The sequence below is a fragment of the Sinocyclocheilus anshuiensis genome, unplaced genomic scaffold (genome assembly GCF_001515605.1).
Source record: "Sinocyclocheilus anshuiensis isolate Anshui unplaced genomic scaffold, SAMN03320099.WGS_v1.1 scaffold907, whole genome shotgun sequence".
Taxonomy (NCBI): domain Eukaryota; kingdom Metazoa; phylum Chordata; class Actinopteri; order Cypriniformes; family Cyprinidae; genus Sinocyclocheilus; species Sinocyclocheilus anshuiensis.
In genome coordinates this window covers 1,795,836-1,822,362 of record NW_015546133.1, presented here as the reverse complement: position 1 = coordinate 1,822,362, position 26,527 = coordinate 1,795,836, and the positions used below count along the sequence as shown (strand labels likewise).

Below are 26,527 nucleotides of genomic sequence, written 5' to 3'. Positions count from 1 at the left end.
TCTTTCTTCTGTGGAACATACAAGAACATATTTTGAAGAATGTTTCAACTGGTTTTGTCCATATAATGGAAGCCAATGGGGTCCAAAACAACCTATTTAGACCCCATTGAGTTCCATTGTATGGGGTATTTTCAAAATATCTTCTTTTGTGTTTAGACATGAGGGTAAGTAGAGGATGAAACTGAAATCGTAATGAGATATATAATTAAATATTTGTACATTCTTTACATCTGATCATGTAGCTTAAAGCTGAATGATTTGCAGTCTAATGTGTAATATACTAAATCTGGCCACTGAAGTGTAAAATGTTTCACACAGATGTGTGTATATGCAGGTTAATACGCAAATGACAGTTTTTTTGCCTATTATTTTAAAAACTAAAAATATACTAACATACTGTGTTGATTTCCTCTTGGTTTCCCATCTACGTTGGGCTAAAAGAAACGGCCAGATCTATTTTGGACAAACTTTCAACACCACACTTTTATACAAACCATACACATATTATAGATACACAATAATATTTTCTTTGTAATTTACATACACTTTCTCCGCTGTATCATCTCTCTGTAAATTCATTTCTGGAAGGGATGTGGGCGTTTTTGATGCTGGTATTAGTCCTGGTTGGGATCGGAGGGGGGATCGTGGGAAATGTGGAAGTGGGAAGTGACGCCCAGTTGTTGTCCATGCCAAAGCCTGAGCTGGGGAAGCTGCTCTGAGGTTGTGGGAAGGGAAGGGATGAGGCTGCGAGTAAAAGCAGCGGGCCGGTCCCACCAGCAGATGGTGCCTTTCTTGAAATTAAGTCTGAATCATCATCGAATGTGACCCATTTTTGGTTTTGTTTGGCTGGGGCCGCTGCTGGAGCAGGAACTAAAGATTGTTGTCTGGAGAACGATGGTGGAAGAGTTGAACTGTGAACCACAGCTGACATGGCCCTGCTGAGGCCCGGGCTGGCCTTCTGGGCCTGCTGCTGGGTGTAGAAATCAGGTGTGAGCGATCGGCGTGGGGAGGACAATAGGTTGTCGGTGAAAGGGTTGGTGCTGCTGGGTCTGGGTTGGGCTTCTGCGAGGAACGGATTGGGGGATGAACGGAGGGTCTCCTGGGATTTGCTGCGGCAGGGTACAGGTGGAAGCAGAAGACATGGAGTCCTGCTGGTGTCCGGAGCTGAGAATAGGGAGAGGGAGCTGGGTAATGTGGAGGAAGAAGAAGGGGAGGGGGTGGATGAGGAAGAGGAGCGAGGGAGGGAAGCGGAGAACGATGTGTTCTGGAAGAGGGACTGGGTGTTAAGCATGTCGAAGGGGTCTAGTTTCCATTGTGCTTCTCTTTGGACTCCATTCATGTCCTTGGTCTGAGGAAAGAAAACACACAAAGTCTACATTATGAAATCAAACTTACAGCTTAAGGAGAAGCTACAACACAATGGAGTTGCAGAGTCAACATGAAATCAAATTTAATTTTATTAAATATATTGGGGAAAAACGATTGCCTTTGTAACCTTCCTTAACCCTCCTAAGCTTTTTAAAAAAAAATGGTCACACCTTGGCTGTTTGGAATAATAAGAGTTTTTTTTTTTTATTATTTCTTCTTCTTTTTATTATTTTTTTATGAAATTCTACTGAACTAACTTTCTTTTTAAGTAGTAACTTTTGAACTTTTGAAGTAGTAACAACTAGATTGGGGGATTTTAGGTTCATAAGCTGACAAATAACTGCCCCCTTTGGCTGTTGAGTTGAACCTCTTCTTTAAATAAATGATATAACACTAATCTCCTCAAGCAGTGACAATAAAAAAATATATACATTTCTTTAGATTTTTTAGATTAAGCAATTCACCAAATTACTGATTGCACCTTTAAATATCATCTTTCACTCGCAAATATGTATAATTACAGATGTAAAAAGGGTTAAAAACATAATTTCATGTTGACTTTAAATTATAAAACAATGTGTTTATTACAAGTTGATAAAAATCACAATGACTTATTGGTTAAAACATAAATGGTGCAATGAGAGACCTTAAAATAAATCAAAATCAGAAAGATCTGAATCTTATTTATTAAACTGTCTAATGAAACAATGAAAACAGCATTATACAACATCACAAACACAAATATAATTAGTGTACAAGTCTACTAGAGGTAAAGTAAAGCTATTTACTCATAAAATTACTTTCTCTTATCCAAGAAACACTGGAAACAAATATACCGTAGATTGAAAACAAAAACAAACAATACCCACAACAAATACTGGATGACGCATTCCTTGAACCCCCTGTTGGAACTACTTCATTAAACTCATAACCTGGTATTTCTTTCTCGAAATCGCAATATACAATAATGTCAAGGGGTTCAAGTTAAGCTTTACACTTTTCTGATACTCAAAATAAAAAAAAAGGTCAAATTAAAGATGGAAAGGGGAAAAACAACTCTAACATGGAGGATCCTATATGTATGAGCACTTCATACATTATGACTACAGGCTATGGTGCCATGAAGACAACGTAAAGACTAGAAATGACTTAATCCAGTACCTGTCAACCTGAGGATTGCTCCTGCTAGTAAAAGAGAGAAACACATGCATCAAGAAGAGTGAAATATGACTATAAGAACCACCTGGATAAAGTCGATATTACTAGGAAAGGAGAAAAAAAAAAAGAGGAAGAGGCCCCTAAAGCTGGGTAATGACCCCAGGATGGGCTCTTGTGGGTACCGGTCTCTCTTTATCACAATTAAATGTTGGGCTTGTGATCAGAGTAAGAGGACTAACCTGAGATGTAGGAGCAGGAGCAGACTCAGGTGGCAGTGCGTGAGAGGACCGGCTCCGAGGTGGAGGCTTAGGAGATGCCAGTCCGGGCTGAGGGGCGGCAGCGGCTCCAGTAGATGCTTGAGGAGCAGGCTGAGGCACCAGCGGGGCAGGGAAGGTGGGCTGCATTGGTGGAGGGAGCTGGGATTGTATGGGTGGAGGCAGTTGGACTTGGACTGGAGGCTGCATTGGTGACGCAGACTGAGGCTGCATGGGTGATGTCATCTGAGGCCTCATGGGACCTGGCAGTGGACCTGACGCACAGACACACAGCATTATTACATGACAAAAAAAGTTGTTAAAATGGTAAAATATATGTATAAATCTGGTATAAAATATATATAAAGTTTTAAAAAGTTTAATTTTAATAAATTAATAAAAAATATTAATAAAATAATACATTATCAATAATAAGTAATTTAATTACTATTATTATCAATAATAAATATTATTACTATCATTTTAATAATTTTAAGTTATTTAGGTAATTCAGCAACTACTGAATGTACTTTTAAATATCTTGTTTCAGTCAGAAATATGTATTATTATAAAAAGGGTTAAAAACGTCTTTTTAAACAACTTGTTTGTTACAAGTTTTGATAAAATTCACAATGAATTAGTGGTTAAAGCATCAACAGTCTAATGACAGACCGGGGTTATTACAGTTACCTAAAACTAAAACTGAAACTAAAATTAAAACCATTAAAAAAATCATTTTCATTACTTGAAAAAAAAAAAAAAAAGTTAACTGAAAAAAAACAACAAAAAAAAACAGTTTATTTCAGCAAGTTGCCAAGGCATAATTTCTCCTTTTAATTTATTTTAGAATGATGTACTAAAATAACAAAAACTGAATAAAAACTATATAGGCATATAAAACAAAAAATACAACTTTAAACTTAAAATGAAAACTGAAAATATAAAAATAAAAACTTGTTAAAAACTATAATAGTAAATTATAAAACTATAATAGTATAATAGTAAAAATACACTGACAGACCTTAATAAAAAAAAAAACGAAATATGAAAAATCTGAATCCTGTTTATTAAAATGTTATAAAATGCAATAAAATAGAAAAAAAAAGATATTGAAGAAAAATGAATAAATCATTAGAAGTGTTTAACAAACTCAGAGGCAGTTCAGACGGTTTGCTTTGGGGTTCAGGAACGGGTCTTGGTGCTCCGGGGTGATTATCAGGTGAGGGTCGTGGTGCCCCAGGATGCACCCCTGCTATAGGTCTGGGGGCCCCAGGATGAGCAGGAGGAGGAGGTCTAGCCTGAGGAGGGACGCTGATGACTCCTGCTCGAGGTGGGATCTAAAACAGAAACCATAATATTTACACGGTATTTTAATTAATTAATTTTTTTTTAAATCTCATTAAGCCTACCCACCGGCCGCGAGGCGCCTCCAGCGGCTGATCCGGTGGCTTGACCTCGACCTGAAAAACAGCCGATGAAAATAATCAAACATTCAGTAATATTTATAAGAAATAAGTTTGTAAAAATATCAGAAAACCTATTTTATTAACTTCAGTCAATTTGGCACAATTTCTACGAATGTGATAATAACAGAACAATACTTTACACAACAAATTTAATCATATGCTTTAAAAGTAAGTCTGGAAAATATCAGATCAGTGCTCCTGTCAAGAACGTAGCTCTATTTTGTGTTGAAACTAGCCTGGGGTTACAATATTCTGGCATGAGGAAGGCCCAAATATGTCTGTCAATGAAATCTTCTGTCAGTTACAGATGGTTGATGTTATTTTGGAGGGCTGATGAGCGAAGGCAGTGTGTAAGAACTCACCAGCTGCATCTGCACGTGCTAATGCTGGGCTTTTTTGTCCTTTTGTCAGCATGAGGGAAAAATTATTCAAAAAATTAAAAATAATTTTCTGTTTTGTAGCACGTTACAGCCTTTAGCTAGGGAGAAAATATATCTGACCCAACAGACTCCTTACCTCATATACAGATCATTTCTATCATTCTCTATTCAATTACAAAAGCTACTTCGCCTAATTCAACCCATCACTTCACAATGAAACACTAAGCCAAAATCACTGGAATACCTGAGACTTCATGCACTGCATCATGGCAAGATGGTTGACCTGAACACCCCTGCCCCATCTAAATTAAGTCTATTTCTGTTAGCAAGTGCAGGAGGTCTCAAGTGATCAGGTGATCTTCATACACAATAACAAACACCGCAAGAACCATTTAAAATCGAAATCTTTTCAGAAATTACCTTCATAATCAGTCAGATCAAACTCTAGATTGAGAGGCTCAGCAAAGCCTTCGAAAGAAAACTCAAAATGTTTCCAAAAAATTACATTATAAACCAAAATCGGTAATAAAAAGCTAAATCCACATGGCAAAAAGGCAAATTTACAATGAGGCTCAGGAAAAGCATGAAGAAACACAACCAAAGAGAGCACAGAACTGCATTGTTGTGCATTACATCTAAAAAAGTCAGCCAGACATTTTTCACTATGCCAACCTAATATCAGGTGCAACTAACCAAGTCAATAAACACTAAACAGCATTAAGTCAATAATCAACTGCTAATACACAGTGCTGGTTCATGTACAGCGTTACCTGCTGAATCTTTCCTAACAGGTGTGGGACTTCTGCCTCCTTTATAAACCACAGGACATAAATTAATAAATTGTGAAATAAATTAAATGTGAATTAAATAAAATATAAAATAATTGAAAACATAGCATCTAATGTAGTGGGTGTTTCAATCTCAGATAAAACTCATGACTTTTGGGGTTTGACCTCTTGTGAGAACAGATCTTTTATGACCAAAAATCTGTCATACCTGTGTAAACATTTACAAAGAATTTACAGCTGTACCTGAGGGTGGTGGTGGGCGCTGTGGAGGTGCAGGTCGGGCTGGTGGGGCGTTGGGGCGTGGAGGAGGGGGGCGTTTTGGCTCTAATCCCTGTGAAGAGGAAGCTCCAGCTGGCTGACCATCAACAGGAGAACCTGAGAAAAGAGAGAGGAAAAAAACATTCTATTACAACAAATGAACTGTCATATCAACAGCCTGAGGGATTTAGCTCAGCTCACAGCACTGCAAACCACACTGAAGCCTTGACACACACACACAAACACACACTCTCTATAAGAGCTCAAGAACCACTGAAGCACATCGGCAACACCTCTGCAAACAGCACTCTTTACCTGCCAGTTCCCTTCTAATGGATGCTGGGCTTAATCCTCCTTTTTGCAGTGTAAAAACAAAGGAAAATGAATTTTTGCACAACTCTATAAATTTAAATCTACTATTTATGCAAATGAATTAATTATTAAAATAATAGTTTTTTCCCCTCTTCTACTTCATGTTTATGTTCTTGAAAGTAGACTCGTATTTTTTGTAAATATAATAATATTGTGAAATATTAATACAACCTAAAATAATTATTTTGTGTTAATATATTATAAATTGTAATTTATTCCTGTGATGGCAAAGCTGATTTTTTTTAGTCGCCATTACAGTCTTCAGTGTCACATGATCCTTCTAATATGCTGATTGGGTGCTCAAGGAAACATTTTTTATTATTATCAATGTTGATTATCCATATTTTTTATGGAAACCATGATTCTTTGGTGAATAGAAAGTTCAAAAGAAAACCATTTATTTGAAATATAAATCTTTTGTAACATTATAAATGTCGTTATTAATTTCTGTCAAAATATTTAAATCTCACTGACCCCAAACTTTTGAACAGTAGTGTATATGTGAATTATAGAAAAAGACAAAGCTAAAAATGTATATAAATCCATAAGAGTTTGTCCATGTTGAGTAGAGTCAAATACTAGCACTACCCTGTGGTGGTCCAGCTGTGCGTGGAGGGGCTCTGTTGGGCCGGATGGGGGCCGCAGGTTCTCCGTGGGTAGGAGAGGGGCAGGGGCTGGTGCGTGGCGATGTGGCAGGGGAAGCGCCCAGATCCATGCCTGCTCCAGGTTGCAGGTGCTGGGGTAAAATATCCTCAACCTCCTCATCCACATCACCTGTCAACACAGCAATAACAATGCAACTCCATACTGCCCCAGAGTTCCACAGGTTCCTGTTGCATTTTGGTACCATGTAACCCAAACAGGTGCCACACCTTCCATGTCATACTCTTCTCCCATGTCAGAGTTTTCTGCCAGCAGGGTAGAGCTGGTGGATGTTGGGATGCTACCGCAGATTCTCTCCACACTCATTTCCTCCTCTAGACTCTTTATCCAACCTGGACTCCTCAGACGAATGTCTATGGTCTTACCATTCACCTGCATGCAAACACAAAGAGGGATGGTAAAAAAAAAAAAAAAGGGTACATTTTTGGGTGCCATGCAATAAATATGTGCATGTGAATTTTCATATGGTCAATATATAAAATTGAATCTTAACTACAGTCTCTTACAGTAGAGCCACTCAAAGATAGAGCTGCCAGAGCAGAGTATCCCTCCAAAAATGTCACCCACATTTTCTCTTCAACAAACCTGTTCAGCAGAAAAAAAATATTTATAATTTTTGTATGTATATGTTTTTGAAAGAATATTACGGTCACCAAGGTTGCGGTTATTTAATTAAAAAAAACAGTAAAAACAGTAATATTGTGAAGCATTACTACAATTTAAAATGACTATTTGCTATTTTAATATATTTTAAAATGTAATTAATTCCTGTGATGCCAAAGCTGAATTTTCAGCACCATTACTCCAGTTTTAAGTGTCACATGATCCTTCAGAAATCATTCTAAAATGCCGATTTGTGCTTAAGAAACATTTCTTATCAATGCTGAAAACAATTTAATGCTTAATGTTGTGGAAATGTTATTTTTAGGACTCTTTGATGAATGAAAAGTTTAAAAGAACAGGATTTATTTGGAATAGGAATGTTTTGTAAAATTATAAATGTCTTCACTGTCATTTTTGAATTAAATTTTAATTAAATATAATTGGAATTAAATTATATATAAAAATAGCCAGTACCTGATAAGAATAACCTCGCCAAAATTTGCAAACTTGTCCAACAGATCGTCAATCAGTGCATCATCAAAGTAGTCATCGGGGCCAGATGTGCAGAGAGAGACAAGGATGGTGCCATCTGGTGGACCCTGCAGGGCGATCACTTCCTTATATACCTGATGTCTGGCCTCTGGATCCACCTCAAGTATGTCCACATCCATGATAGCCACCACAGGCCTGCAAGAAATAAATGTTAAGGGTACAAGAACAGAGATTCCTAGCCTTAAAGCACCTGTGGCCCACACAAACAAACGCAAAATTTAAAAAAATGACTTGACATATTAATAGACTAGTTGCACAAGATGACATCGGTTAGTTTTGATGACGCGAGAGTGGGTATTCTTATTTCCGGTCTCTATAAATATAATTAACATTTTCAAATTAAATAGCGGATAGCGGTATATCAAAGACAAGAGAAAACGTCCTCCTCACATTGCATTAAGTTACCTCTGTGTGGACATTCATCAAGATATAACGCGGAGATTCCTTCATTCTTTCTTCTGTTGATTAACTTATGCGGTTCAGCGTCAGTGGTTAGTCAAAATTCCCGGGGATCTTCATTCAAACACAAACCACTCAAATGTGCAATACTGTACATTTTCGGAGAATTGAATTTGTTCTGATGCTGGGCACATGATCTGTACATTCTCCAGAACAACTCCAGCCTATCTAGAAGATCTGAGATCAGAAGGTTTGCGACTGTCAAATGAGATGCTCAGAGATTTCAACCTGCATTATGGACTCGATGTATGTTTTATTAACTTTATTTGGTAACACTATTTATAACTGCATCTGTACAATTTAACATAATTATTGTAGTTTTGCATTTATTAAAAGATCCGTGTTTGAATTTCCCTGTGTGTTTTTATTAATATTATCTGTTTTGTGCAAATGAGTTTAAGAGCATCTGTTGCATGAATGATAATGATCTGTCTGGTGTCTATAAGCAGCCACATACAATATATTTTTATGAATCGTCTGCATTAATTAGGCTACCTAAAATAAAACCTTTAAATTTGTAGCTATATTTATTAGGATTATCTTTTTACAGCCCGTGTTTTCAGCTGTAAAAATGACTAATGCAAAAATATCTGTGTAAATGTAAAATGTTAAAATATGTTGTGAAGTTGTTGATGTGCAGAATTGAGAAATGTATATTTATGCAGATTAATTGCAGCCCATTTCTCACAAGGCAATGTATTTCAGTTCAAATGTTATACAAAAAGTCCATTTAATACCAACATTTTTTGAGAAATATTATATTTATTGATGGGTATGTAATGTTTACTTGTTTTTATCGGCTAATATAGTCTAAAGTTATGTTTTGATTGTTTTAAGATATTTTACTTTTTAAATTTGGTTTAGTTATTTAGCCTATTTGTGCATTTACAATCATTTGTACATTTACACAATTGCTAAGGAAACAAGACATTGTGTATGTATGTTCAAGGCAACTTTCATTTCGTGAACAGTACGGTTTAGATTTAATTCATTCACCTGACCCAAACATACGCAAGTTTCAAATGCCACTGGCTCAATTAACATGTATAGTATAGTATTTAAGTGATATTATAAATCCTGTAAACATATTATAGAAGGTAAGATTCAGGTTTTTCCGGCTCTCTGCACTGACATTTAGGAAAAATGGAAGTATCTTTACTAGGGTTGCAAAAAGGTGGAAACTTTCCAGGATTTTTTGGAATATTCCAGGGATTTTTGGAAAGTTTCCGGAAATTTTCCACCCCTTTGCAACCCTAATCTTTACCCATTCTCGCTGATCGGAAATCCAACACTGCCCACTGACAGCCTCCTGCAGTACCTCTGAGGGCCACTGGAGGGCAATAAAACATTGCTGATGTAAACTTGAAAGGCGATGTGCTGGCCCGTCGCTGTGATTTTGCCAAGTAAGACATGTTCCTGGATCAACAACTTTTGATGATCCTGGATCAACATTATTGTCCAAAAATATAGACTTAACCCAATCCCTACCCCTAAACCTAACCCTACCCATAATTTATTCCTAAAATCAGTGGGAAATGATAGCTGATTAACAAGGGTGTAGAAGCACCTAACCCTGATTGTAAGCCTAAAACAGATATTTCCTGAAAAGTTATATCTCAATTCTGATTGGTTGATTGGAATGTTGTTCCAGGATTAACAAGGATATTGATCCAGGACCATGTTGTACTTTGGTGAAATCACGCTCACCATGGTGGCCAGTGTTCATTTTGACAGCAAATTTTGATTTAGTTTTAGTCATATTTTAGTAATCTGAATTGTTTTTAGTTTTAGTCTAGTTTTAGTCGACTAAATCTACTGTAAATGTAGTCGGCTAAAATCTAATGGGTTTAGTTACAGTGCATTTATTAAGCATTTCTCGAAAACTTCCAAACTCATTATATAGGTTTGATATTAAGGTTTTATCATGATATCTGTTGTTGCTTGATTAACATCAATGACTCGGACAATAGCAACTAAATTAGGCTGCTGTTCCTTTAAAACCGAATGCACAGCTGCAATGGATGCAATGTAACGATACACGTTCTCCCTACTGTTAACGTTCACTTAAGACGTAATCAACTGTGTTTACGTGAATACTCGCCAAAACGGACAATTCGACATAATTTTGTGTGTAATTCTCCATTCATGCGACGCGAAAGAGTACTCGAGTGCTGTGAGACGTGCTTTCTGTATGTGTATACTTCAGTGTCTGCGCTCTGAAAACTGGACCGAATTGAGTTCTCTCTTGCGTCGTCAGATTTATCCATATGTCTGCTCTTTTCTTACTCCCACATATTGACATTTTTGAACGTTTCATGCGACGTGCAGCAAGTGTATGTTAGCTTATGTCCCGCCGGTTCATAGCCTATGTACGCATCTAACCTCCGAACCACACAGCAGATTCGTTCTGAATGAATCTCTTCCCAAATCGTCCCTCCCTAGTCAATAGATTTACGTCATAGTTTTTGTCATTCAAAGAGAGTTTTAGTTCGTTATCGTCAGTGGAAAGAATGTTGACGAAATGAACACTGGTGCTGGCCCAAGTCTCTCTCACCTGTGATCAGAGGTTTTGAGCTCTGCTCTACCATAATACTTGAGCTCTCCAGGGCTCCATGGGTACTGATCTTCCTCATTCAATGCGGCTCCTACTACATTCAACTCCAACTCTTCCGCTGTGACACATACACAGGCAGATCTAGTCAAAAATTTAACTTTAAGGTAAGCTTATTCTGTATACTGCATTTCAAGTTTGGTTGGTGGTTGAAGATATTTTATTAATATAATTCTCACCAGTTTTATCAAAGTTCCACTTTCTTCTCTTCCACAACACACGGTCAGTCCAGGCTGGTGTGCGGCACTTTTCACTGGTGTCGTAGTCCTCCGAAAACAGGTCATATTTGTAAGTGGGGGCAAAATCCAGCTTCCCTTCAATAAAGCCCCTAAAAATCTGAAATATGAATAAAATGGAGAAATTGTTTAAAAGAGTGACAAAATAAATAAATAAATAATTCCACTGATATAGTTGTTTTTTCCTAATATACCTGTCCAGCATTCTTCTGCTCCAGCAGTTGATCTCCAGCATTCAGTGCATCCCAATTCTGCTGTCTGATCAGTTCCTTTGTCTCTTCATTAGGAATATTTATTCGGTAGTTGAAGTCTCCACACCAGAATACATAATCATGGGAGTACAGGAGACGGCCCTAAAAAAAAAAAAAAAAAAAAAAATCTTATTATTTAATATTAATAATATTTCTGATCTTTTTTTATTATTTACATAATATAAAATAATAAATATAAATACTATATATTAATATGTATTATTACATACTTAATATTATTAATAATAAAAAATATAAATAATATATTACATCTAACATTTATTATAATGTATTTAAATAATATGAAACTGTCATAAGCAGTGATAAATAACAATAATCAAAAGAAGAAGGTGTTCATAAATGGATCAGAAGTAACAGATATTTTTTACATCATAAATGAATTACCATGGGGAAGGACAGTTTGCGTGCAATTTCATTGTAGTCGTCGTTTCTCTCTTTGACCTGTGATTGGCCGGCAGCAAAGTGAGAGCACACAAAGCAGATGCTGGTGGTGTGGAAGAGCATGCGAATAGCCACACCCCCTTTATTACCAGTGGCTCCACCCATTCCAGTCTTCACTGTGTCCACAGCAACGTCCCTATGTGAGGAAAACACACAATATGAGATCTCAGAATAATTTCTAATCCTTTTGAATATCTGAAATCACACTGATTTGTCAATCACAAAAAGAAAGCAAATGTGAGTGAGAATACCTGATGAATGGTGCGTGCTGGGGGCGTATGAAGACGAAAAGACACACACCCACCAGCTGCTCTGAGGCCAGCAGCACGTATTTGTGCTCTCGTGAGATGTTCTTCTGCAGTTCTGCAGCCCACAGCTTCTGATTAGTAGTGCTACCAAGGAGGAAAGAGAAGTTAAATAGTTCTCACAGGAACAAGAGCATTAAAAAAATATTTAACCTCAAATACTGATTGAAAGAAAAGTGAATTGGGTTGCACATCACAACTACTGGCACTGACCAAAGGAAATTTTGCTTCTGCTTACTATTTAACTACAACCAGTAAACTTTAAAATCTCTAACGTCAAGTTAGTTCTTACTAGTGCTGGGCGGTATGACCAAAAATTTATATCACGGTATTCTCTGCACAGAACAGACGCCGAGAGAGGTGACACTTCTCCGGGAAAGTCAGACCTCGCGTTTGCGGGACAGCACTGGCGAAATCTTACAACTGAACCATAGCTAACTAAGGCTTATCCAAAAAAGTCGCTAGGTTTGTCAGTATGTATATTCTATGGGAAAAAAATGCTAAAAGGGTCTGAAAGTTGCTAAATCTAGTGTTAAAGTCGTGCTCGTGTGTGTGAGATGCGGGAGCTGATGGCAGGGGGCGGTGGATATTTGTGGCGGTCAATGTGGATATTGTGGATGAGTTCTTCTGTGTCATCACGTTCTATTAGTTCTACAGCTTCAGTTTCGGAACTTTCACGCTTAGTAACACATACAGCTGTTCCCTCACCACAGTGCAACAGTGAAAAGGGACCCCTCTCAAACAGTGTCGCGTTCCGAACGTTGTTTAAGTGACATACACCGGTATTGCGGTATTTTAAAAATTCATATCATAACAAAAATAAACACCGGTATTCGGTATGAACCGGTATACCGCCCAGCACTAGTTCTTACCTTGCGCTGACGATATTTCCAGCATTCAGCTCTACCATTTCCTCAAAGCCAATAGTAAAGATGTCCACTGGGTTAGATTTTCCATCTGCATGACAAAACGATGATCTTGGACTCTGATATATGAAGCCACTTAAGTATTTGCACTAGTTTTATTAGTCACTGACCGATATTAAAACAAAGCAACCTCATTTCCTTTCAAAGTATCATTTGCATTGACTTTGCATCAACACATACCCTGGAATTCTGGGTGGCCGGCCTTCTTAGGGGCATCCAGGAGCCAGTCATTGAGTGTGTGGTTACGAAACGCAATACTGCGGAACTGCTTGCCCCCGTTCACGTTCCATGTACCCACACACACTCTGATCTTCTTGGGACGCGTGTACTTGAAGTGGTTCTGACACATGCCCAGAAGCACTCTGGGAGAGGCTAAAAACAGAAAGGGTGAAACATTTATAAAAAAACCTACATTCAAATGATCAATGATAATATGAAATAATATCTTGAACATTAAACTAATGGCCAGAGTACACAAAAAGAAAATGCAGAGCATATGAAACCGACCAAACCACTGAGACACACCAATCGGATGAAATTCTGTCCTTGAAAGTTGGACAATAAGATATGACACATTAAAACAAGACTACACAGCAAATTAAAAGGATGATAAAAAAGAAAAAACACACTGTACAATGTCAGAGGCGCCAAAATAAACAGTGAGTTTATGAAACAGGGAGCCATAAACATTTATGGATTTATGGCTGGTATGTGTATACTGTACCTGACTGTAAAATGGGCTCAGAGACTAACATTGTAAGCATTAAGGAGAAAAAGAAAGAAAAAAGGGAGGGGGAAGAGAGAGAGAGGTTAAAGTTAGCCGTTAGACAGATAACAGCATTAGTCCTCTGGTTCAACACTAATCTCACACCCAAAGCAGCCGGGAGTCATAGATTAGCATGCTAGCATAAGGAAATGCATTCAGATCCAGATCCACAGGATGAAATCAGTCCACTACAGCAGACTGATCCCATAAAAAATGTGACCACAAACACAAGATACCAAAGGTGGAAATCCTGTTTGAAACCACCTATACCTCAGTAAAGTCAGTATAGTTTAATATGCATTTGCCAGGCATTTTATATGTATTCCTTCATGGGCAATGTATTTACAATATATTTATATTATGAAAATATTTACAGTATAATTAATTCCATTATTAATATAATTATAATATATTTATATTTGATTTTATTAATATTATAATGGTCCTGGTTTATTTCTGACTCTGGATTGTGGTGTTGTAAATCATACCGTACAAGCTGCTGGTTGTGAGGAGGGCTCGTGCCTTGTCTGCCAGGTCACTGTTCAAGGTGCTGCCCAGTCTCAGGATGTCAATGGCTTCCTGTTTAGAGCTGTCAAAGAAGTTGTTCTGAATGGTTCTGGTGACTGAGCGAGCTCCGTCTTTTAGCTTTCCACCCTACAGAAAGAAAAAAACAAAATAAAACAAAACAAAACAGTTAATCTAAAATAGTTATGGTCTGGAACATCAAAACTATAAAAAAAAAAAACGTATGTATTCAAAGGGACGTGACAGCAATACTAATTATTTCTTTGCAGCTAGCTAGATGAGGCTTGGTGTTTGAGGCCTAGCTGAGAGAGGGTTTACAGGCTTTTATAACAGACTGTAAAGAGGCCTAATTAAAGTTGAGAGCACTGCCAGTTACAGTAATGTCTACTAACATAAAAGAACCAACACAAAACAGCAGACTAAGATAAATACAGCATCACAACTCAAATCAACATAACATCAACACAACTAACTACTGTCAACTTACCACACAGGCAGAGGAACAGTCAGAGGAAAGCAAGAAAAAACAGCAGATACACGAGTTAAGACAATCGTTAACTTACTGGGTGAAGATGGCACAGAAACGCCCATTTTCAGCTCTCTGCTGCCTTTTTGCGCTTTATTGTTTGTATGTGTTTTACAAGCCGACACGTACCTTAGCCTTGCCATCCAAGGCACCAGTGCCTGCGTAGATCTTGCTGACCGAGTCTCCATTGGTGGACCACATGGAGCGGAAAACCTCCTGAAAGCGTGCCACCAGCTGAGGCTTCTCAGTCAGACCCATGTCTTCCAACTGTTTTGGAAGCATCTGAACAACAGAGACATTTTACACGAGAGGTATTAAAAAAAAACCCTTCCAAATATGTTATACTGTAGTAAGAAAACAGAACTGTGTTGCAAACACACCTCAAGTGCAATGAAGGCCTGGACACTGTTTGTTCGGTCCAAGCAGTCTAGACAATTGGAACGAATGGTCCCAGTTTGACATCTGCGGTGAACAAAATAGTGGGAGACTATTTCATGAACTAGTTTTGGTCACTTTGTGATTATCATCATAAGCCAATTACTTTTTAAACGTAAGGATTTAAAAGATTTAAATTAAAATGTAAATTGTTCATAAAAATTTTAATTTTCACAATTTTGTACATCTTAATTGCATAAATAAACTTTGTCCGTCTTCATTTCAGGCTGCAAAGCAACAAAATGTGATTATCTTAAAGGGGGGTGATTCTTTTCTATACCCAGTGTGTGTGTGTGTGTGTGTGTGTGTGTGTGTGTGTGTGTGTGTGTGTGTGTATATTTAAATAATTGAACAACACATTTACATATTCACAGTTGTCTGATGATGGTTGATGGTCTGCAGGTAAATACATTTTTTAATTTTTTTACTTTTTACATTTTTTTATTTTGATTATTTTCACTTTAAAATTTAATTTAAAATAATTATTACTATTATGTTAACTCACAAAACCCCCTGTATTTCTCTCAAATAGCTGTTTGGGAAGCCCTTTATTATGTCATATTATACCATATCACAGAGAAATTGTAAAAAATTTAAAAAAAAAAGGATCGATAAAACAAACATTTGCAACCTCCCAGCAATGATCCACAACAAAATTCATCATATTGTGCATATATGCATAGATAATTTATATATATAATTTTAAATGGCAAAAAATAGCACTTAATTTCTACTTTAAATGGCTGTGCTAAAAAATTATATATATATCCACTAGTCTTTTTCAAGTAAACACACAACAAATTAAATAAACAACCTGATGCTGAAAATTTTCTGCTATTCTATGATATTGTTCTTCCACAACAAGCTGTGTTAGGATGTTATATAACCTCACCTCTGAATGCCGGCCTCCCCTGAGTAGCAGAAGAAACCACATTCCTCCAGAAACTTGCTGATCTGAGGTTTCAGGACAGTGCTGAGCTTGTCAGTCTTCCCACCTTTAACCATCTGATGATAGTCAAAGTTCAACATTCTCACAGCGTTCGCATACTCTGAAGCGTTCAGGTGACTCTGTGGGCAAAGACAAAGACAGTCTTTATACAGTAAAGAAAGCGGAACAACTGCTCTATGGTTTTGTCATACTTGAGTATTGAAAGACATCTCAAATAATGCATTGTAGCCTGACCAACCCGAATATTTGCTAAACGACAATCACCTGGAATGCTTTGCTGAGAGTTGGTCTGATTACATGTCTCTCAACTCAGCGGCCATTTCAGAGCCATGAAATTTGACACCTCTGCGTCACTAGAGGGGGGGAGAGGGGGGTCTTCACATCCGGGAATTTACGGTTGGGTGTTTTGGACTCTGTAGTTTTTGGACTCGATGTTTTGAAGGCGAGTTTCCCTCATGTTTTGTAGTTCAAAGGGTTTTCTTTACAATTAAACCATTTTTTTTTTCATTTCCTCCATTGTATGTGTGTAGGGTAAACATTTGAATTTGAGTATGTCAAATTTAGGCGAAAATACCAAAAAACGCCCTGAGCTTAAGTGGTTTAACCCACCCAAATGTAACAAATGCTTTAAAACAGGTTCACAAAGACTGACCTCATCCAGAGCTTTCATTTTAATGAATGTAGGATTTTAAATAATATAAATAACAGGTTTAATCTTTTTTTATTTCTGATTTGTTTTGAAAATATTTAAATATTGGGTAAATAAATGTTTTTTTAATGAAATTTTAGTGTCAATAAATTGTACTATATCATATTATAGAGAAATTGTAAAAAAAAATAAAATTCTTTAAAAACATTTGCAACCACCCAGCAGCCAATTTCTCAATTTTTTAAATATTTTTATTTAACTTTTTTTTTCTTTTTTTAAATTTCAGTTTAGTTTTAGTAATTTTAAACCTATTTTTTTTCCAGCAACATTTAACATTTTCTGTTGTAAGTTTATATTTTTCATCTAATATTTACATTATTTCAGTTTTATTTTGATTAATAATAAATACACTTTAGTTATTAATAATTATTTTAATGCAATGTATTTAAAATTACTTAAAATATATATTTTGTTCCCACTTTTTTTTTTAGGTACCTTTAATATGTTAAAAAAAATTGTGGTGGGATACGATAATGGTATAGTTAGGTTTAGGGGTGGGTTAAAGGGTTTGTAGTTATATCTATACAATATATGGATATAACTACAAAAATTAATTACAGATGTAATTACAACCAGGTATTTTTTTTAAATACAAGTACAAGGTAATAACATGCATTGTATGATTAATGATTATGATTAATTCAAATACTAGTACATAGTAGTTAAAGACACTTAATACAAAGTGGGTCCATTATTTTTAGATGTATTTTTATGGTCAAATGATTACTTACAGATAATGGGTTTAGAATTGTGTTTATATCAGCATGACTAAGGGGCTAGAGATCTTACACTGCATTTTCAGCATCTCACGCCATCAGTGCTGATTTTTCTAAGACACCATAAGCAGTTTGCATTTATAAGACCGCAAAAAGCTAAGTCAAAAAAGTTCAACTTTTAAATGATACCTCGAGACCCCCTGCTACACTTAATCCAGCTTTTCTGTGTGTAACTGCCGACTATGAAATCCATCTGATCGGGCTCTGGTGGACCTTAATTACCCACCGACTAGCTGAAAATACATCCTTAGACATGACTGAGCTTGCCCATCCAGACTGTGTTAAATAACAGGACTGTTTGAAGCATGGCCCATACACCGCAAATATCTGCTGGATTGCTTTCATCATGCACTAACACTTGGGCCAGAGCCAGAACAGCTGGATATTAGAGCAAGCATCATCTGAGACCAGCAGAATCTTAATTACCTCTCAAAAGCTGGTGCGTTTGCTTCAAAACCACGAGACAGCTTAACACGATGAGATCCGACCTTTGTGGAAAGACAAAGAAAGAACAAAAAAAGGAAGAATTGTGAGTTGAGTTGTTTCATATTTGGTGCAAGAGGAAATTAAGGTGGCAGAAGGAAAGGAAGATGAGAGAGACAGCAAGAGAAAGACCACACAGGCCTGGCCCGCCTGCGGAGTTGAGCTGCATTTGAGATACGAAAAACATTTGCGCAGAATAAGACAGTGGAACCATCTGTAATGATTTCACAAGCTCACTGAAGCCTGAAGATCTAAGAGAGATGCCGATCATTCCAGGAAACACATGAATCCTGGCTAGACAGTCACGATTCGTGCTCTACACAGAAGTTTCAGATGCTAATGTTAGCTAGCTGCAGTTTTTAATAGTTGCAGGAAGCTCCTTTATAATAATGGTTTTCGATTTATGTGACTTTTGACCACTTTCACATCCTTCAGTATAATGTATTACATTCACACCTACAACCACAATAGGTAAGCTATACAGAGGATTTTCCCATCTCTAGGCTATGACTGGCTTCTCATTTCCAGCAGTCTCATATATCTCGGTCACTGAAATAGTTACACCTTTGAACCCAATTTATTCAACATTTTACAACAAGGGTCTTCAACAAGGGGTCTGCGATGGCACTGCAGATGGTCTGCCAATGTGAAAAATCTATTTAATTTTTAGTATTATTATTAATACTAAAATATCAATAGTCAGTAATTAAATATTTTAATATTATTAGTTTTTATTTAAATGTAAGTTTTTTTGTATTTTTGTTATGTCTTACATGCTTTTGCCATTTTCACAATTTTTAAAAATATTTTTAGCTTTAATTTTTTATTTAATTTTTATTTCAGTTTAGCTTTCATTTCTTTTTAGTACTTCAACTTCAACTTATTTGTATTTCAGTTTTCTGAAATAAATTCTGAAATAAAATTAAAATAAATTTCTGAATTTCAAATTTTTGGTTTAAGTTTCATAAGTTTAAGTTTTTGCATCTAATATTTACATTTTATTTTATTTCAACTTTATTCCAATTAATGAAAAATGAATAAAAAAATGAATGAAAAAATAAATAAAATCATTATTACTTATTTTAATGCAATGTATTTACATTTGCAATACATTTAAATATGTTAACTTGTTATTTTTTTTATCAGTATGTATAAGATGGTACCTGTTTTGCCTCTATTTGCAACAAGGGGGCTTGAATTCAAAAAGGCTGAAGATCTCATGTTTAGAACTGTTGGACATTTATGCTTTATTTAGACTCAGTCCATCAGAGTCCCACCCAATTCTGTTTGTTGCCTCTGCAGGTCCCTGCCATTAATATTTCATACATTCGGAATGGCAGCAGAGACCAGCTCACATTACCTTGAGCTTTCTGGGATCCTGTGGTGATTCTACTTACTTTATTTTGCACTTAGCTTTGCACTGAAGACAATGGAATCCCTTAACCAATACCACTATGGCCTGAAGTGACACAGAAGACCTTTCATTCAGGTTCTGTGCAAAGCTTTGAAAAACAGCTCAAGAAGGGTCACCTCACCAGCTTCCCACTAAAAGCAACAATGATAATGTCTATGCAATGTCAGAGGAAAGACACCTGACCTGCTTGCTGGCATCTTAACTCGATTTCACAAGACGCCAATAGATTTATCAGAATAGGGATCCTTTCCAAAATGAAACACGGTCGGTTTAGATGCAGCTTTCACAGACTGACATTGCACAAACTCTTTGCAGTGAAGAACAGATCATCCACCAGACAAAACTAAAGCTTCGATATACCAGCTGTCGGTTTCCATGCTGTCCTTTTGCCTCTCGACTTTGATTCAGCTGCAACATAATCCCCTGAAATGAGTGTTTCTGATAATATGAATAAAGGGGGTCAGCACTGGCCATGTGTGACGAAGTGGAAACACAAAAGAATAAGTTCATTATGATGAGACAGTAGGGGCTTGGAACTCCAGCAAGCTCAATTCAGTGGAGCGCAATGCTAATATTTTTCCTCAGTGTGATTTGAATACAAGCATACATCATATTGATACAAGGCTTTATTGTACCTGAATTCCCGGCTGCTCCCAGAACAGGGGTATTGACCCTCGGATCTGAATGAAGGAAGATACTTTGTCATCAAGGAAAATAACCTGTAGGGAATATAAATAAAAACAATCTTAGTCTTGGCATGCCATATAAGACATTTAACCCTCTGGTATACCTCACTTACAAGTCACACTTGTCATCTTCAGTGGAGCGAAAACAATAAGCGTAACTTTTTTAAAGAAATGGATGTACTATATTTTGTTTCAATAATATTTTTTCTTTAACATTTTGTATTTTGAGGGGATTTCATGGTTCAAGACAATATTTACCTCTAAATTAAGCACCTTTTATTTCTGTATAAAATAATACAAATATTAGAAAAAAAATGTATTTGATATTTTCAAATAATAGTGTTTAGGTTAAAAACAGAGCACAGGTATTTGTCAGATTGGTGCCATGTGGTTGTAAAAGTCACTGAGTTTCGTACCATTCCAGATAAGTAAAAAAAATCTAAACATAAAACCTTTTTAGATTAAAATGACTAAAGACCACTGAAGGGTTAAGGAAGTGAGTTCAGAGGTGACTTGCAGGTGACTCATATTGTTTGGAGTACCTGCTCAGTCTCCACAAAGTTGGCCACCTGGCCATCGTCATTTGTGCCTCGGACATTAAAACGTGTGCCTGCTCTCTCTGAGCTGAGCCGAGAGATCACGCAAGCTTTGGCCTGCTTGTGGCCAGCATAGATGGTGCGGATCTCCACTCCGCCACACATCAATCTCAGCAGCCAGTCATCACAGTTCACCCCATAATGCTTGAGATGGAGATGGAGGGACTGATTCCTGTGAAGCCATTACATAATTACATAACCATTACATCCATCTATCATCTACTGAGTTCAACATTCTGAGTTAGTGAGATTTTGTTGGAAATATTTTGCACATATAAAATAAACACTATATGGCCACTATAATTACATTTTCAGTTTTGAATAAAACTGTATTTATATTAAATGAAAAAATCTTCCAACACTGAATCAAAAGGACCTTTGGGGGTCACAATTTGAAAAACACCCACCAGAAAAAACGATTGTCAGATGTGTCTTCTCTGATTCTGCGGTGCGCGTTCAAGCTGAGGTCCAGACTCACTCCGGTGGAGGACCAGGCGAAATAGAAGTTACCAGAGTTTAAGACTTTCCTGACATCAGCAATGCGGTCCTCATCCGTGGGGTCGTTTTTCAGAGAGACAAAGTCACTGCCCGTTACTCGGAAAACTTCTGAATCCTGGACTTTTCCCACTGAACTGCAGCCTGTTACGACCACCAGGCTGTGCAGCATAGAATCCCCTATGGAAGAAGAGAGAAGCGGATTCAGAGTTTGTAGCTTATGCAAGTTTTGGAACCACAGCTTTAAAATGTGGACATTTAATAATTAGTCATTGAAAAACCCATATGCATTGACACCTTACTTGAATATTGAGGTGGATAAGTCTCAATGTCAATGCTGTTTTCTAAGAACTTAAAATATGACAGTGAAATATTATATATACTTACAAACTCAAATAATGGCTCATCTTGAAATGACACTGTAATTAGTGACTATATTTGTATAACAACTGCTTGATAATATGTTGTGCATTTACTTTTCATAATTTTTGTTTTGCTGTGAATTTTAGTGTTTTGGTAATATTTCTGCTCTACTTATCTTCAAAAAGATCAGCGGGTTTTTTTTCTTCTTCTTTTAATCTGGCGACAGGGTGGATTTGTATTTGTTGTGATGACAAACACAACCAGCAAGTCAAATAAAAAAAATAGCTGAGAAACTGTACCAAGGTTAAGACGAAGAACTCCCAGGATCCCATAAGCATCCAGCATCTTGGTGTATGCGGTTTTGATGGTCTCTTTCTCCGCCGCTGCTGTGGATGACATTAAAACATGAACTTAATTTTATAAAACGGATAGTTTCGGTCCTTGATTCTGATTGGTTGAGCCGCATTCGAAGCTGTTGTAAATTACACTACAAACATACACCTTTGTTTACTTCTGTGTGTTGCTCGGCAAACACTTTGTTGGAACCACAACTGTTTCTGAGGAACTACATTGTTTGGTGGAAGAATACTGTTTTTATTTATATCATTACACTTTATTTGCTCTGTTTTATTCTGTGAAACCTTACTACGTATATGGAATAACCGTTTTATAAAAGCAATAAGCCCCGTGAAGCCGTGGTTTACAGTGAATTTATAACAGCTAAGGGGATTTTAAGCACTCCGCTTCGCCTCGTGCCTAACAACGCCCCTTAGCTGTTATAAATTCACTGTAAACTACGGCTTCTTGGGGCTTATTGCTTTAAAAAAAACACATGCCATATTTATAGATGATTTATAGACTCCAAAGCTGTATTATATGCAAATAGACAATATTTAAGACATTTTGTTTCTCTTTTATCTGGGAAATTCTGGGAATCAATAGGGGGACAAAACCTTTTTGATTCATAATAATTCAATAAATGACTGGTTTGACATTTTTCATATTTAAAATTAATAAAAAATAAGTACTATAAAAGGTGTGTGAACAGTCTTACACAGTACAGCAACGGCTCCAGACTCAAACATCAGGCATTCCTCTCGATTTCTGGTCTCCACAATCACACTGTATGGAGGTGGATCCAGCTTATGATAAATACGATAACCTTTACTGAATGCCATGGCTCGACACAACCTGTTTCAGCCCTGAATAAGACACAAATACCATTTACTTTGAAAACATATGAAGGAAATGCCATAGGGGTTATGGTAACCATTTTCAAACCCCTAAACCGCCTGCAGGTTCAGATAATCAGGTGCATCAAATGGCGCATCATGTAGTCACGAAAACACAATTCAAAGTGTTTTATTAATGCATCCTGTCATAAACCATTATTTACATAAGAGGAAGGAAATAGACTGAGAGACTTGCACAATTCGTGGTTTTGTAAATACACAATTTCGTTGCTAAAACACACTCATTAGGTTGCAATAAAATCATGCATGTTTAGCGCATTATAGGAAAAGAAAGAAAACACGGTGCTGACGAAAAACATGTTAGTTATGCTTTATTTCAGCAACACGACAACAAGGGATGGAGAATGAACCCCAATCCCATCAAAGCCAAAACAACGAGTAAAATGTCCGACTCCAATGAAATGACAGGTGCAATCAGATCTGCAACCCAAATACATGACAATGTTTACAATTCATGCACACACAGACTGTCTAACCTTGGGTCACTGTCTCAGCGTGTGAGATTAGCAATCATCCATATGATAACTATACTGAAGAAGACCAGGCCCGCCGGCCATTTATCTGTCAAAACCAGCAGCTAAGACAGACTGACAGTACTACAAGCCTTTATCATGACCAACACTAATGGCTAATGTTAGCCGGCTGGCTCTCCATCGCCTTCCTGAACCATATAAACAGACATTTAATTGACAACAGCGCCGCAATGTGTGCGTTTATACGTGAAAGATACAAATGTAATGTCTCAGAATTTACTATTAATTTATGACGATGCTTGGTAAAGAGACGGTCTTGTGTACCTGTCAGAGTTGTGTCTGTCTTCCCCTGGTTCGAGATCGTATACGGCTAGAAACAAAATGATTAGCGGGGCAGGTAGTTCAAGCACAGAAATACAACCGAAACCTAGAAAGGACAACGTGAGTGAACGTGAGTATTGTGGTTACGCCCGGCTTGTTTCCGGGACCTTAAGGTGTGCACTGATTGGCCAGATTTGTGTCACGTGATGTAGGAAATCGAAGTACTGATGGACATGTGTCCTATCAAGTAGCCTACAATTTTTGTGCTAATTATATACGAAAATAAGACACAACAAAACTGTCTCAGGACATTTGTCAGGTCATTGTAGATTTCATATTGAGTTTTATTCTTTTTTTTTTTTTTTTTATCATAAAAATGTTTTGTTTGGGTTTGTCAGTTTCCAGAAGCAATATGATAATTTATATTTCTACGCAACTTAAATTGTTAGCGTAAATGTTGTTTATCCGTAAATGTAAGGTATTAAAAGGTAAAAGCTTTTTTCTACATTCAGAGAGATATTAGGATCTATATTAATTTTATGCACCTTCTGTAACAAAAAAGCTAACTGGGATGCATGCTGACTTTTGTTTTTGTATTATGTTTGTTTTTATTTATTAATATTTTGATCGGTGGGCTGTTGCATGTAAGTGATTCATGTAACATTTATTTGGCATCTCTATTTCTGATTTTATATATATTTAGCACTGTGTTTTATTTGGCTATGTATGAACCCTTGGCTTTTATTTAATTGTAATCCATTGTTTGTATGCAGTTGAATAAAATGTAGACAGTGACTTTAATTTTTGGCACAATACACAGACACAGTAAAAGAAATAGGCCCTTAAAGGCCTTGAGGCGCCCTCTTCAGACCCAAGTTAATTAAAACAATCAATAAGAATAATTTTTCCACGTCTAATTTTTTAAAATTCAGTCATATAGATCCCTCCCATTTCGTACGCCTACTCAATGTTACCATAACATTTAGAAAAAGGGAATACAAATGACAATAATGCAGTGGTTCTCAACCACAAAAACAACTACAATAAGAAAAACGTAATTATATAATGTAAATATGTTTCCCCCTATTTTGTTTTATTAACTATCTGGACTATAACACAAACATATCTACTTGTGCAACAGCAAGAATCAATACAACACATAGCCTAAGGTTTCAGTTATAACACAACAAATATGCAAATCTGTGAAAACGTCAATATCCTGCAACAATAAAATAAATAAATAAATAAATGTAATTGAAGTAAATTAGCTACCTTACAAAACATTCAGAAAATATTAAATTAAATGTAATTTTAATTCCACCCGCTATTGTTTTAATGGTTTTGCACTTTTTGATGTATTAATTATAATACATAAAAGCTGCAAAACAAAACCCAAAAAAAATGCAATGAAAGGACTGTTTTCCCCCTTTTAAAGGAGACATATTATGCCCCTTTTTACAATATGTAATATAAGTCTCTGGTGTCCCCAGAATGTGTCTGTGAAGTTTCAGTTCAAAATACTCCACAGATAATTTATTATATCATTTTGAAAATGCCTATTTTGAGTGGAAGCAGAAAAATGCTGTTTTCGGGCCTGTCTCTTTAAATGCAAATGAGCTGCTGCTCCCCGCCCCCTTTTCCAGAATAGAGCTGGAGCTGCGCTATTACAGCTTGGACCTGCTAAAAAAAACATCTGTTTTGGTTCTGATTATCATGTTTATCGCGCTGAAATCATGCGTTTTAAACCATATTTGTTTAAACTTCTTATATACGGTTTTCTGAGCGCACACATCCGAAGCACACGGGCAGAAAGCATGTGAGTACTAAACTTTAAGTTCTCTTTCACACACAGGTTTGCGTTAAAAACACACATGAGTTACAAAAACAGTCAGTTATGTCTGTAATCAAAATAATGGATAAATGTTGTGTTTGTGGTATACAGCCGCGGATCAGGAGCGAACTGCAAACGCGTCCTGTGTGAAAGCACAATGAGTCCGTGCTGCTTCTGCACCGCATACGTAACGCACACGGACCGCACACGCACTGCAGACGTAGTATGTGTGAAACAGGCGTTAGGCTGAGAGAGATGGTCCTCGCTGCAGAACACAAGATCCAGGGGGTGAGGTTGGATCCAGATCCAACTCCTCCTACCTTACCTAAACCTACCCGTCTCCACCCCCTGATCCCTAAACCCACCCAACTCCACTCCTAAACCAACCCATCTCCACACCTAAACCTACCATCTCCACCCCCTAGATGTGGATCCAACCCCGCACCCTGGATCTTTGTTCTGCAGTGAGGGGCCACTGGGGCTGGGACGCTAAACAGTGTTCTGTGCTGTCTGTGCAGCTAAATGCAGAACAGTTAGCATGTTCTGCTCAAACTTTCGCCATGGATTTAGAGCTGGTACACCGTTGTCGCTTGCGAAAACACAATGACGGCGCCAGTGGGTGTAAATGTACAGATTAAGGGGCGGTAATATTATAATCAGATCCCTAAGTCACGTACTTGGGTAAAGTTGGTTTTATATTCGGACATTCACAACATTCACACATTTCCGCGTTCAATAACTTTCTAATTATAAGTGCAATAAAGTTATTTTGTGCAAATTCTAATCAGCGACACCATTGTCAACCTACTTCATT

The 26,527-nt window shown here is 36.9% G+C and overlaps 1 protein-coding gene across 1 annotated transcript; it reads right to left on the bottom strand.

The window, feature by feature from the left end:
• Positions 1-32: 32 nt before the first annotated feature.
• Positions 33-24,021, bottom strand: LOC107701148 (synaptojanin-1-like). The gene is given in 34 exon segments (XM_016503107.1): positions 33-1,348; positions 2,766-3,055; positions 3,931-4,117; positions 4,194-4,240; positions 4,609-4,647; positions 5,047-5,094; positions 5,397-5,435; positions 5,658-5,789; positions 5,988-6,026; positions 6,633-6,818; positions 6,917-7,079; positions 7,214-7,292; positions 7,785-7,997; positions 10,876-10,993; positions 11,112-11,268; positions 11,363-11,521; positions 11,825-12,017; positions 12,133-12,273; positions 13,059-13,143; positions 13,293-13,484; positions 13,837-13,860; positions 14,367-14,532; positions 15,059-15,211; positions 15,310-15,391; positions 16,257-16,432; positions 16,578-16,616; positions 16,896-16,903; positions 18,175-18,286; positions 20,331-20,414; positions 20,924-21,149; positions 21,385-21,652; positions 22,135-22,221; positions 22,890-23,037; positions 23,886-24,021. Coding segments are annotated over 33 exon segments (4,845 nt in total). The 5' UTR covers positions 23,014-23,037; positions 23,886-24,021; the 3' UTR covers positions 33-559.
• Between the last annotated feature and the right edge of the window lie 2,506 nt (positions 24,022-26,527).